Source organism: Puccinia triticina, chromosome 16A, assembly GCF_026914185.1.
Source record: "Puccinia triticina chromosome 16A, complete sequence".
NCBI classification, from domain to species: domain Eukaryota; kingdom Fungi; phylum Basidiomycota; class Pucciniomycetes; order Pucciniales; family Pucciniaceae; genus Puccinia; species Puccinia triticina.
The window spans coordinates 340,407-354,720 of record NC_070573.1 but is presented as its reverse complement, the minus strand read 5'-3'; the positions used below and the strand labels follow the sequence as shown (position 1 = coordinate 354,720).

Below are 14,314 nucleotides of genomic sequence, written 5' to 3'. Positions count from 1 at the left end.
TTGCCAAAGATTATTTTGGTATAGCTTTCATGTATGGAAATGCCCAAAAGGAGCTGCTATAGTCTGATTGGTCTCAAAATATTGCCTAATTGGGTATTATTTGGTGTTTCTGCCACTGTATCTCAACCCCCAATGCAAATGATTTCATGATATTGATACCATTATGATAAAACATGTTGATCAATTACTCTCGGTCAGCTCTTGACCATGAAAATCCCAAAATGAGCCAGTTACATTCTCATGAGTCTCAAAATATCACCAAATTGGGGTTTTCTTTGTGTTACTGCCAATATATTTCAACTGGGAAGGGTGATTATTTCATGATATTGGGACCAGAATATTCGTCCATTTCCAAAGAATATTTTGGTATAGCTTTCATGTATGGAAATGCCCAAAGGAGCTGCTATAGTCTGATTAGTCTCAAAATATTGCCTCATTGGGTATTTTTTGGTGTTTCTGCCACTGTATCTCAACCCGCAATACGAATAATTTCATGATATTGAAACCATCATGATAAGACATTTTGAGGGATTACTTTGGGTCAGCTCTTGACCATGAAAATCCCAAAATGTGGCAGCTACATTCTCATGAGTCTCAAAATATCACCAAATTGGGGTTTTCTTTGTATTTCTGCCACTATATCTCGACCAGGAATGGTGATTGTTTCATGATATTGGTACCAGAATATTGATACATTTCCAAAGATTATTTTTGTATAGAGTTGATGAATTGAAATCCCAAAAACGAGCTGCTCTAGTCTAATTAGTCTCAAAATATTGCCTAATTGGGTATTTCTTGGTGTTTCTGCCACTGTATCTCAACCCGCAGTGGTAATGATTTCATGATATTGATACCATTATGATAAGAGATTTTGAGAGATTAACTTGGGTCAGCTCTTGCCAATGAAAAACCCAAAATGTGTCAGCTAAAGTCTTGTGGGTCTCAAACAACCACCAAATTAGGTTTTTCTTTGTGTTCCTGCCACCATATCTCAACCAGGAATGGTGATCATTTCATGATATTGGTACCAGAATATTGATACATTTCCAAATATTATTTTGGTGTAGCTTTCATGTATGGAAATGCCCAAAAAGAGCTGCTATAGTCTGATTAGTCTCAAAATATTCCCTAATTGGGTACTTTATGGTGTTTCTGCCACTGTATCTGAACCGGGGCTAACATTTATTTCATGATATTGACACCATAATAACAAGACATGTTGAGGGATCAATTTGGGTCAGCTCTTGACCATGCAAATCCCAAAATGAGGCAGCTACATTCTCATGAGTCTCAAAATATCACCAAATTGGGCTGTTCTTTCTGTTTCTGCCACCATACCTCAACCGGGAATGGTGATTGTTTCATGATATTGGTACCAGAATATTCATCCATTTCCAAAGATTATTTTGTTACAGCTTTCATGTATGGAAATGCCCAAAAGGAGCTGCTATAGTCTGATTAGTCTCAAAATATTGCCTAATTGGGTATTTTTAGGTGTTTCTGCCCCTGTATCTCAACCCACAATGCAAATGATTTCATGATATTGATACCATTATGATAAGACACGTTGCAGGACTACTTTGGGTCAGCTCTTGACCATGAAAATCCCAAAATGTGGCAGCTACATTCTCATGAGTCTCCAAATAGCACCAAATTGGGGTTTTCCAAATTGGGGTTTTCTTTGTGTTTCTGCCACTATATCTCAACAGGGAATGGTGATTATTTCATGATATTGGGACCAAAACATTCATCCATTTCCAAAGATATTTTGGTATAGCTTTTATGTATGGAAATGCCCAAAAGGAGCTGCTATAGTCTGATTAGTCTCAAAATATTCCCTAATTGGGTATTTTATGGTGTTTCTGCCACTGTATCTGAACCAGGCTAACATTTATTTCATGATATTGATACCATTATAATGAGAAATGTGGAGATATTAATTTCAGTCAGCTCTTGACCAAGAAAATCCCAAATTGAGGCAGCTACAGTCTCATGAGTCTCAAATATCCCCAGATTGGGCCTTTCTTTCTGTTTCTGCCACCATATCTCAACCGGCAATGGTGATTATTTCATGATATTGGAACCCGAATATTCATCCATTTCCATAGATTTTTTTGGTATAGCTTTCATGTATGGAAATGCCCAAAAGGCGCTGCTATAGTCTGATTAGTCTCAAAATATTGCCTAATTGTGTATTTTTTGGTGTTTCTGCCACTGTATCTCAACCGACAATGCAAATGATTTCATGATATTTATACCATTCAAACAGGACATGTTGAGAGATTAATTTGGTTCAGCTCTGGACCATGAAAATCCCAAAATGTGGCAGCTACAGTCCGATGAGTCTCAAAATATCACCAAATTGGGGTTTTCTTTGTGTTTCTGCCACCATATCTCAACTGGGAATGGTGATTATTTCATGATATCAAGACCAGAATTTTCATCCATTTCCAAAGATTACTTTGGTATAGCTTTCATGTATGGAAATGCCCAAAAGGCACTGCTATAGTCTGATTAGTCTCAAAATATTGCCTAATTGGGTATTTTTTGGTGTTTCTGCCACTGTATCTCAACCCGCAATGCAAATGATTTCATGATATTGATATCATTATGACAAAAGACATGTTGAGAGATTACTTTGGGTCAGCTCTTGACCATGAAAATCCCAAAATGTGGCAGCTACATTCTCAAGAGTCTCAAAATATCACCAAATTAGGTTTATACTTTGTGTTTATGCCACTATATCTCAACCCGGAATGGTGATTATTTCATGATATTGGTACCAGAATATTCATCCATTGCCAAAGATTATTTTGGTATTGCGTTCATGCATGGAATTGCCCAAGAGGAGCTGCTGTAGTCTGATTAGTCTCAAATTATTGCCTAATTGGGTATTTTTTGGTGTTTCTGCCACTGTATCCCAACCGGCAATGCAAATGATTTCATGATATTGTTACCATTATAATAAGAAAAGTTGAGAAGTTAATTTGGGTCAGCTCTTGACCATGAAAATCCCAAAATGAGGCAGCTACATTCTCATGAGTCTCAAAATATCACCAAATTGGGGTTTTCTTTGTGTTTCTGCCACTATATCTCAACCGGTGTGGTGAGAGCAATCAACGCGCGCAGCGTGCAAAATAGCCAAAAACTTAACATTTTTAACATAAACAGGTGTAAATATACTTTACTAGAGGCCAAGGCGGCTTCGCCGCTGCAGATACCTGGTTCCATTTCACCATTTTTTCTCTTTAAACTCTACTTCAACATGTCAAAATCAGCTGTAATCATCACACCTCACTTATATTTTACAAGGCTACTGTGTGGCTGTACTCCCAGAAATCAAAGAAACCAATTGCACCAAGTCCACAACCCTCACTCTCTGTCAAATGGCAAACACTTGTCACACTTAGGCTGTGTTTGGCAGTGTAATTATTGTGCAATAAATAATTGTGAAATGTGACATTATGGCACTGGGTTATCACTTGTCACAATAATTACGCTGCTAAACACAACCTGAAATAAACAGATCAAAAATATCAATCTCTAATTTGTCCCTGCAAAAGTTTTGACCAAAATCCAAGCCAATTATAGGTTTATATTATGTTTTACCTCAGGGAAATATCTGCTGTAGTTCCTTTTTTACTGGTACTTCATAGTCACCACAGGTTTATTTTTATTTTGTTTAAACAAAGTTTCTTACTTCAAGGTTTATGTCTGCATTTGTTAAATAAATTTTCTTATGTTTATGTCTATTCTGCTGAGCTGCATCCTGAAGAACCCCTCTTCAGATCCAGAAATATCTGCCCATATCCGCAGGTTTCGGAACCTCTGGTTTCAGATATCTGGTGTGATCCGCCCCAATATCCCGGATTTTCCACTCTTTGAAACTGCTTTTGTTACATAATTGGTAAGCTTACGTGTGTGTTGGTTGCGTGGAGACGTTAAGTCAACCTCTATCACGGCTATCGCACTCTGTTTCTCATCAAAGTCTAGTAGAGCGCTTTGCACCAGACAAGATCTCAGGCAGTGACAGGCTGTCAATTAATCAGGCCGTAACAGAAGCCGGGCAGGAGTTGCAGCCCGATTTTTAAATCTCAGATCCTTGGTGTTCTTAGTGAGTTGGTTGCTGAGGTTAGACATCCTACAAGGGTTCTTACGGTTGAAGATTGAGATCAGGCTTGTAAGATCTTCACAAACTAATTTGGTAGCTAATAATCCCAATCTTTTGGTAACATCATCTAGATCAGTTTGAATCAACTGGATCGCCTTCTTGATGTCCGCTTTCTGCCGAGTCAAGCTTTCAATTTCAATCTCTAAACCAGCCTCGGTCTCTTCTTCTTTGGAGCTCGTGTGGTTGAGAGGGATCTTTGAACCGGACAAGAAAACCTTCAACAATATGGGACAGTCGTTCATGGACGCTTCTTCACTGTTGCTGTCTGGTTGCTCGCGGCAACCCCATCGATTTTCGACCGGAGGAAAGAGGGCCCGTGTTCTTCGACGATTGACGTGTGCGTGACCACGTGTTGAAAGCTTCTTTGAGTATGTTGTATCCCAGTTCTTCTAACGATTGAGAGTCTGCCTCATGGTGCATGACATTGCTTCCGTAGCTTGTCATCAGATTTTACGGACCGAACAGCAGCTTCCTTGGGTCAGCCAATGTGCTCGTTTCATGAGTCGAACGATCAGTGAGATTCTTATGGCAAAGTTGACGTGTTCAAAATCTTTGTTTCCTTCAGAGGAAGTCTTGTATTCAAATGACTGTGGCCGGTGGATGTAGAACGGAGATGCGGAGGTGGGATTTGAATTCGGATCTTCATCCAACTTGCCTTCCACTTTGATGATCTAGAGAGTTGGAACCAGAGTATACCATAAACCTTAGATTTCTCAACACAGAAAACAAAAACATAGCGGTAATCTTACTTGGACAAATTCCATCTCGGAGAAGGAGCGGTATGTCTGTATACCTTCAAGGATGAGGGTGATTAGGTCATAGTTGGTATTGGCAGCCTCGATAGCCAATCAATGGGAAATCCGACAGGCCACATGGCGCACCTTGGCAATCCCCTCATCAGCCTTGGTGTGATTGCCGACCCTGTGATGTCGCGTTCTCCGTTGATCCAAAGCTCGGGAAGGTTGCCACCCTTACTCTTCGTGCGGCGAAAACTGCACGACCCGGGGAGCCTCAATTGTTGATAATGAACAAGCAACAACACGCCCTTTGCCCGGTAGCGGCCATAACTTGTTGTTTACAAGAGGCAGAGACTCACCCACCTCTATTTTTGGCTACGGCGTTGCCACGGCCAGGCGGCATGTAACCAGAAGGGCTGTGATCAATAAGCTGGCCGAGGTTTTTGCGGCAGACGGCAATCGCGGCATTCTCGGCCACAGTTTCTGGGTGGGGGGCGCATCTTTCAGGCACGCCCTGGGGATGAGCAAGAGTACGGATGTCTGTCGTTTAGGGTGTTGGGTTTCACACTGCTATAAATTGTATATACAAGAGTACTCGAGCGCGGATTTGGAGCGCACAAAATCCTTGTTGTTGGCTTTGCGGAAGGACCAGGTTCTTTGGGATTTGTAGGTTTTGGTCTGTTCAGTTTTTTGAATGGAGTATTGGGTGTTCACGCAAGGCTCAGGCTCCGTTCAAAACCTGAGTTTTGGGTTTTCGCCTGAAACCCTACTCCATCTGCGAGAGCATCCATTCCTACTTTTCCCTCTGCCATGGTCGGGGCGTCATGAGGAAGATCAAAGACTCTTCCACCATGCGCCTCTCCCGGAGCTGAAGGTGGGCAGCCCGTCCTGGAGGTTGTTAGGAATCTGATGCTAGGAAACAGCTGGCTTGACTGGGCCAGATGGACCCGCGTTGGCAGGCGTATCGCGAGGGCAACGGTTTGAGAAAAGCACCATTGAGTTTGCCTTGTAGAGAGGGTCACCATGGGTTTGATTTTCGAGTGGCAGCGTGGAACGGCGGAGGTGGCAACAGACAGTCTGGTGAAATTTTTGATGACAAGATAAATAGAAGCCTGTTGGTGATATTTTTTCCTCCCCAGGGCAATTGGGGATGCTGCACTTCCAGCTTATCCATTGTCCTCACCCCTCCGCTGTTGCGCGTGCGCAGTCTGAGGGGCAAAGAGTGGGCCCCCCACTGGTCTGCAGCCTTTGCTGCGGGCCGGGGGCCTTCACGTCCAACCTTTTTGACCCGCGCGCTTGACGCGGGCTGGAGGTTGAGCCTGGGGGCACAGCACTGCTGATGTTGGAAGGCTAGGTTGCAGTTTGGATAAAGTTCTTTTGTTGGTATCATTGAAGTCTGTTTTTTTTGTTGTTGATGAGACATTGTTTTGCTTCTTTTTCACATTTTTAACTTGGGGAAACCCTTGATTTTTTTTTGTTGATTTGGTGATTTTACAGGGGGAACCCTTGATCTTAATTTTGTTAATTTTGTAAAAACTGTGTCTTTAATAAACTTGGATATCACTTTCACAAAGATGTTACATAGTTTTCTCATTAATTTAAGCGCTTTAAAAAGTTATTTTCTGGCTATAAATATAAGAAACACTCAATATATGTAATCCTTCTGAAATAGCCACTTCTATATACAAAAGTAGTATAAAAAGAGATTTACAGTAATTTTCCTTACACTTCAATCTAGTATTCACTTCTAAGAATTGTTTAACATCTTTGAGAAGTATTCCAGACTAAAAATCATTTACATATAGAAAAGCCAAGGCTCATATGTAACTACAATTTCATTACATAGTTGTAAATCTTCTAAGATTGAAAGCTAGTCTGATATTTGTTCTTTTGTCTATAAAAGAAGGCCATTTTGGATACTCTTTCTCCTCATGCTTGCATTAGATAGTAATATTATAAATTACTAGCATTCATCACACTGATAATTTGAAATTGATAATTTAACTGATAAATTGAAGATAATTGAAATTGAACCCCCTTGAAAACTTGTAATCCTCAATTCTCTTTGAGCTGCGCCATTAGAGCTCATTGATCAAAGGTATTCAGAAGTAGCAACACCAAGAAAGTTAAGAAAGTGCCACATCTTTAATTTTCTTCGTGTTACATTCTCCCAGAGTTATTCCGGAAGGCAGCCCTTCAAGCATTTTATTCCCTTCCAAGCTCATCTCCCCGCCGTGAGAAGTTCCACACCGGGAATGGTGATTATTTCATGATATTAGGACCAGAATATTCATCCATTTCCAAAGATTATTTTGGTATAGCTTTCATGTATTGAAATGCCCAAAAGGAGCCCCTGTAGTCTGATTAGTCTCAAAATATTGCCTAATTGGGTATTTTTGGTGTTTACGCCACTGTATCTCAACCCGCACTGGGAATGATTTCATGATATTGATACCGTTATGATAAGAGATTTTGGGAGATTAATTTGGGTCAGGTCTTGCCCATGAAAAACCCAAAATGTGGCAGCTACAGTCTCATGGGTCTCAAACAGTCACCAAATCAGGTTTTTCTTTATGTTTCTGCCACTAGATCTCAACCAGGAATGGTGATCATTTCATTATATTGGTACCAGAATATTGATACATTTCCAAAGATTATTTTGGTATAGATTTCATGGATTGAAATCCCAAAAAGGAGCTGCTATAGTCTAATTAGTCTCAAAATATTGCCTAATTGCGTATTTTATGGTGTTTCTGCCAATGTATCTGAACCAGGGCTAACATTGATTTCATGATATTGATACCATTATAATAGTACATGTGGAGTGATTAATTTGGTTCAGCTCTTGACCATCAAAATCCCAAAATGAGGCAGCTACAGTCTCATGAGTCTCAAAATATCACCAAATTGGGGTTTTATTTGTGTTTCTGCCACTAAGGGTGTTCAAAGTTGAAATCATAAAATTTTCAATGCATAAAATCATAAAATTATAAAACTTTCAAGTGATGATTTCATATGTACCATCCTAGAAATGTTGCTCTGATTTGAGTGCTTGGGTGCAACATATTTTTTTCAGCTTAGAATTTTATGATTTTATGGTGTTATGATTTTATGCAAGTCAACTTTGAACACCCTAACTATATCTCAACCAAGAATGGTGATTATCTCATCATATTGGGACCATATTATTCATCCATTTCCAAAGAACATTTTGGTATAGCTTTCATGTATGGAAATGCCCAAAAGGAGCTGCTATAGTCTGATTAGTCTCAAAATCCAAGTTTATTAAAGCCAGAGAAACACAGAAACAAAGATCAAGGGTTCCCCCTACAAATCAACCAAATTACAAAAAAAAAATGCAAGGGTTCCCCCTTTCAAAAAAACCAATTACAAAAACAAGCCTTCTAAACACAAAATCCAAACATCACAAACTGGACCCACTATCCATCCCTGTCTAGCAGGGGTTAAAATAGTGGGTGGATGGCCCCCAGCGCGCCGCATTGAAGGCATTATGCAAAGGGGGGCCACCGAGTAGAGCCCCTCAAACTGTGCAAGTGCAACAGCGGAGGGGGTTGAGGATGAACCACACGCTGGAAGTACAGCAGCAGAGGACGCCTGGGGGATTATCCGAACACAACACCCCCCCTTTTATACACCATCAACCAGCAGTGCCAAGCTCGCCTCAAGCCTTCCCCTTGGATCCCCCCGCATGTATCCTTGACAACAAGGCCTCCGCCACGCCGCCGCTGTACATATTTTTGACCCGCAAGGCATTAGCTACATCTCAGATCTTCTGGCCATCCTGGTCAACACATCTGATGTGCGCTACGGGAAGCTGAAATCGACCGCACAATTTGACCTGTTGGGGGCATCGTGGCGCCACCACCATGTTCCTTTGACACCAACGCCACTCCCGCCCAACCACTAACGTCGAACTGCATACTCAACTTTGTCTGTGTTTTTCTCCATGCTGACATCTCTGTCCTTGCAGATGATAATTCACTCCGCGCAGGCTCTACTACCTCTGATTCGTCCATCCACCATCCTAGCCAGAAGCAGACTGACTACCAACAACAGATGCTGACCTACCACCCTGCCACACACAGTCAACGAAGCAAACAAATTAATGGAGGTCCTGGCCTGCGTTTGGCGGACGGGCGAGCAACGCGAGATCGGCTACGCCGGCCGTTGGGAACGGCTCCTTTGGCATTGTCTTCAGCGCTCAACTCGTCGTTGGATCCGTCCATCCCTCTGGCAAAGAAGAGGTCGCGATCAAGAAAGTCTTGCAAGATAAACAATTCAAAGTCCGTCGCATCCTTCTCCTCGTTCCCCCCAGACCTGCTGACCTGTATCTATGCACGGCCCCAGAATCGAGAGTTCCGAATTATGAAACTGCTGATCCATCCAAACGTCGTCGATCTACGTGCTTATTTCTATTCGAGTGGAGATAAGGTGAGCCACTCCTATCCAAGCTCCTAGAGTATCGATATTCTTGGTTGCTTACATCATGACCTCCAGATCATACACAAAGAGATCCTTGACCTGGTCCGTCCCATCCCGTCATCCAGCCCATCATCATCATCGTTCACTAATTCCCCGGCACTCGGGACAACCAGAAACCGGACGAAAGCATCAGATTGATCACCACCGACCCGGTCAATCAGACCTATTGGCTCTATTCGGAACAATCCATATCCAAGCTGGTCGTCAAAAATGAAGGCCGAGATATCTGGAAGGTCTATCTAGCCCGCAAAGATTGCAAGAAAGCGTTGAGTCATGTGGATGTAAGCAGGCCAAAAAATCCCAGTCCCTGGCTGGCGAGAGAGAGAGAGAGAGTGAGACAAGCTGACCTAGGATTTCGATTACAGATGGCCATTGACCGGGACAAGATCTTGGTCAGCCAGGCCAATCATTACCTCCAAACCGGCAAACACATCTCTGCCGCCCAGATCTATGCCCAGTGCTCAAAGCCCTTCGAGGAGGTCGTCCTGGGCTTCATCGACCGCGGCGAGCGAGATGCACTGCGGTACTATCTGATCAGCCGTCTCGAGCAGCTCAAACGCCAGGTTTGAACCCCATCTCATTCTGATGAGTGTGTGCTTGTTTAGGATCTGACTCAGCAGATGATGCTGGCGAATTGGTTGACGGAGATCTATTTGGCTAAGATCAACGAACTGGAAGCTCTCGTCGGCGCGGATCCTTTGGCTGCTGATCAGACTGCCAATATTGTCGTCAAGCAACAGCTGATCGAAGACGAACTGCAGCAGTTCTTGAGGACTTACAAAATTGAGAGCCTTACTTTTTCTCCCGGACGGCGGGGGGTAGTCTCGCTAATCCGGTGAATTGTTTTTTTTTTTTGGTTTCCAGGCTGATCTGGACTCCCCATACGATCCTCGGCAGGCAAAGCGCAATGAAGTCTTTTTGAACTTGGTGATTGAGGATGTGCCTGAAACCGTGTACCGGGCCTCCCGCCACTACTCCAAATTAAAGCAGGTCAGTTCCCCAGTCCATGCTCCAGTGTATCAGGCGGCTGGCTCTCATCGCCGACTGATCGCTCTCGCATCGCGTCCAATATGGTCTAATCAATCCGTTGGTACCACTCATGCTTCAGGTCATGCCGATCTTGAACATCAAGCTATACGTCTATCAGCTCTTGCAATTGCTAGCCTACATCCACTCGCTTGGAATATGCCATCGAGACATCAAGCCTCAGAACTTGTTATTGACCGGAGGGCTCGAGTTGTATGGTTTTGGATCGGCAAAGATCTTGGTGGCTGGAGAACCGAACTTCAGTTATATATGTTTGAGGTACTACCGAGCACCAGAGCTGATTTTTGGGGCAACCAACTACACCACTAACATTGGTCAATCCCCACGGTCAATAAGCCCCTCAAGTCTTGTTATAACAGTAAATCTCTCTTATAGTCTCTCCCTCCCTTATTTTTCTGTCCGTGTGATCGATGTCATTTCCGCTGTTGATCTACCCAAATGTCGGTACAGATATGTTAGGATATTTTTAGTCAATTTTCTCCCTGCATCTTTCAAAGTTGTACTGCTTAACTCATAAGCCAAACCAATGAATTATCATGAGCAGATTTGAACTCAACAAAGCCCCTCTCTTCAGTGGGCATGTGATCTTCCGAAGCAAGCCCATGACAGCCCTTGGCAGGAGGGAATGGTGCTCTACAACACAGGTCTGTTACATTTACCCATGACTTTGTCAGGTTGTGGTTCTGCTACTCTTAGCTTTATCATACCTGCTGGTGTCACTCATTCATGACCTGTCATTTACGGGTCTTCCCCTCAATTAGGGATCTTCATGTGACACCAGTGGATGTTCATTGACCCACCTGCAGCTATTCATATCCAAGCGTCCTTAGTACAGTGGTTAGTACACTTAACATGGATATAAGAGACATGGGTTCAACTCCCATAGGACACATAATATTTTATGGAGTTTCACAGACTTAAACATATCATAAAATAAAATAAAATAAAATAAAATAGTTAGCTAATGGTAGACTTGAGGAATAAAAGAATACACTTGACGACAGCAGTTACAGGTTGGTTTCTTCAAATACAGCCTGAAACACATTGTAAGGTATTGTGAAGTATTGTAGAATTGATGATTTTTTTATTTTATAACAGGAGAAAAAATGAATTATAAGTGATATGCTGCAGGATTAGAAGTAACATGACTGCTAACATGTATAAACAATGTTTTACACACCCAAACAGTCCAAAACTTTCAGTAATTCTTCAATGTTGCAAATTATTTGAGCTGTTAAACTATTGGAAATGATGTTTTTTCACCAGAGGATGAAATTTAAGCAACGGGCGGAGGGCTCATTGGGAAAATGACTGCCAACTGGATAACTTTTTACATAAAAAAGCAAATGAGATGGGAAAAAAAAAATCATCAATTGTGCTGATTCAAGAGGTATTATTGATTTTCCAGTGGTTTTGCCAATTGGATACCAGTGCAGCAAGACAACCATTTTTCTTGAGCTCCGCAGCGGCGCAGCCGCCTCGGCCTCTAGTGAGTCTCAAAATGCCACCAAATTGGGGTTTTCTTTGTGTTTCTGTCACCATATCTCAACCGGGAATGGTGATCATTTCATGATCTTGGGACCGAAATCTTCATCTATTTCCAAAGATTATTTTGGTATAGCTTCAATGTATGGAAATGCTCAAATGGAGCTGCTATAGTCTGATTAGTCTCAAAATATTCCCTAATTGGGTATCTTTTGGTGTTTCTGCCACTGTATCTCAACCCGCAATGGGAATGATTTCATGATATTGATACCATTATGATAGGACATGTTGAAAGATTAATTTGGGTCAGCTCTTGACCATGAAAATCCAAAAATGTGGCAGCTACAGTCTGATGAGTCTCAAAATATCACCAAATTGGGGTTTTCTTTGTGTGTCTGCCACTATATCTCAACCGGGAATGGTGATTATTTCATGATATTGGTACATGAATATTCATCCATTTCCAAAGATTATTTTGGTATAGCTTTCATGTATGGAAATGCCCAAAAGGAGCTGCTATAGTCTGACTAGTCTCAAAATATTGCCTAATTGGGTATTTTTGCGGTTTCTGCCAATGTATCTCAACCCGCAATGGGAATGATTTCATGATATTGATACCGTTATGATAAGAGATTTTGAGAGATTAATTTGGGTCAGCTCTTGCCCATGAAAAACCCAAAATGTGGCAGCTACAGTCTCATCGGTCTCAAACAATCACCAAATGAGGTTTTTCTTTGTGTTTTTGCCACTACATCTCAACCAGGAATGGTGATCATTTCATGATATTGGTACCAGAATATTGATACATTTCCAAAGATTATTTTGGTATAGCTATCATGTATGGGAATGCCCAAAAGGAGCTGCTATAGTCTAATTAGTCTCAAAATATTCCCTAATTGGGTATTTTATGGTGTTTCTGCCACTGTATCTGAACCGGGGCTAACATTTATTTCACGATATTGATACCATCATAACAAGACATGTTGAGAGATTAATTTGTGTCAGCTCTTGACCATGAAATTCCCAAAATGAGGCAGCTACAGTCTCATGAGTCTCAAAATATCACCAAATTGAGGTTTTCTTTGTGTTTCTGCCACTATATCTCAACTGGGAATGATAATTATTTCATGATATTGGTACCAGCATACTCATCCATTTCCAAAGATCTTTGTGTTTCTGCCACTATAACTCAACCAGGAATGGTAATCATTTCATGATATTGGTACCAGAATATTGATACATTTCCAAAGATTATTCTGGTATAGAGTTCATGGATTGAAATGCCAAAAAGGAGCTGCAATAGTCTAATTAGTCTTGAAATATTGCCTAATTTGGTTTTTTTTGGTGTTAACCTGCAATGTGAATGATTTCATGATATTGATACCATTATGATAAGACATTTTGAGGGATTACTTTGGGTCAGCTCTTGACCATGAAAATCCAAAAATGTTGCAGCTACAGTCTCATGAGTCCCAAAATATCACCAAATTGGGGTTTTCTTTGTGTTTCTGCCACTATATCTCAACTGGGAATGATAATTATTTCATGATATTGGTACCAGCATACTCATCCATTTCCAAAGATTATTTTTGTATAGCTTTCATGTATGGAAATGCCCAAAAGGAGCTGCTATAGTCTGATTAGTCTTAAAATATTGCCTAATTGGGTATTATTTGGTGTTTCTGCCACTGTATCTCAACCTGCAATGGGAATGATTTCGTGATATTGATACCATCATGATAAGACATGTTGAGAGATCAAATTGGGTCAGCTCTTGACCATGAAAATCCCAAAATGTGGCAGCTCAAGCACTGCCAGCATGTTTGGCTGGGATTATGTCATCCCAGTTTAACTGGGGTGCACTCAGCCAATTTAACATGGGTTGATCTCATCCAATGAAATATAAAACCAAGGGGGGTGCCTTGGATTTATATTTCATCAGTTGAGATCAACTAAGTGCAAATTGGTTGAGTTCATCCCAGTTTAACTGGGATAACCTCAACCCAGCCAATTATGCTGGCATTGTGCAGTCTGATGAGTCTCAAAATATCACCAAATTGGGGTTTTCTTTGTGTTTCTGCCACTATATCTCAACCAGGAATGGTGTTTATTTCATGATATTGGTACCAGAAGATTCACCCAATTAAACATCATGAAATCATTCCCATTGCGGGGTTGAGATACAGTGGCAGAAACACCAAAAAATTCCCAATTAGGTGATACTAGAGGCCAAGGCGGCTGCGCCGCTGCGGAGCTCAAGAAAAATGGTTGTCTTGCTGCACTGGTATCCAATTGGCAAAACCACTGGAAAATCAATAATACCTCTTGAATCAGCACAATTGATGATTTTTTTTTCCCCATCTCATTTGCT

The 14,314-nt window shown here is 41.5% G+C and overlaps 2 protein-coding genes across 2 annotated transcripts; one reads left to right on the top strand and one right to left on the bottom strand.

Moving 5' to 3' along the window:
• Positions 1–4,041: 4,041 nt before the first annotated feature.
• PtA15_16A44 (uncharacterized protein) lies at positions 4,042–4,935 on the bottom strand (the record flags this gene model as incomplete). Its single annotated transcript, XM_053164119.1, has 3 exons — positions 4,042–4,533; positions 4,630–4,842; positions 4,921–4,935. The coding sequence occupies 3 exons, from the start codon at positions 4,933–4,935 to the stop codon at positions 4,042–4,044; spliced, it is 720 nt and encodes a 239-aa protein (XP_053027693.1).
• A 4,050-nt stretch (positions 4,936–8,985) lies between these two features.
• Positions 8,986–10,833, top strand: PtA15_16A43 (uncharacterized protein; the record flags this gene model as incomplete). Its single annotated transcript, XM_053164118.1, has 7 exons — positions 8,986–9,360; positions 9,525–9,692; positions 9,777–9,974; positions 10,017–10,229; positions 10,309–10,401; positions 10,520–10,716; positions 10,818–10,833. 7 exons carry the CDS (start codon positions 8,986–8,988, stop codon positions 10,831–10,833), a joined length of 1,260 nt encoding a protein of 419 aa, XP_053027692.1.
• Positions 10,834–14,314: the final 3,481 nt, after the last annotated feature.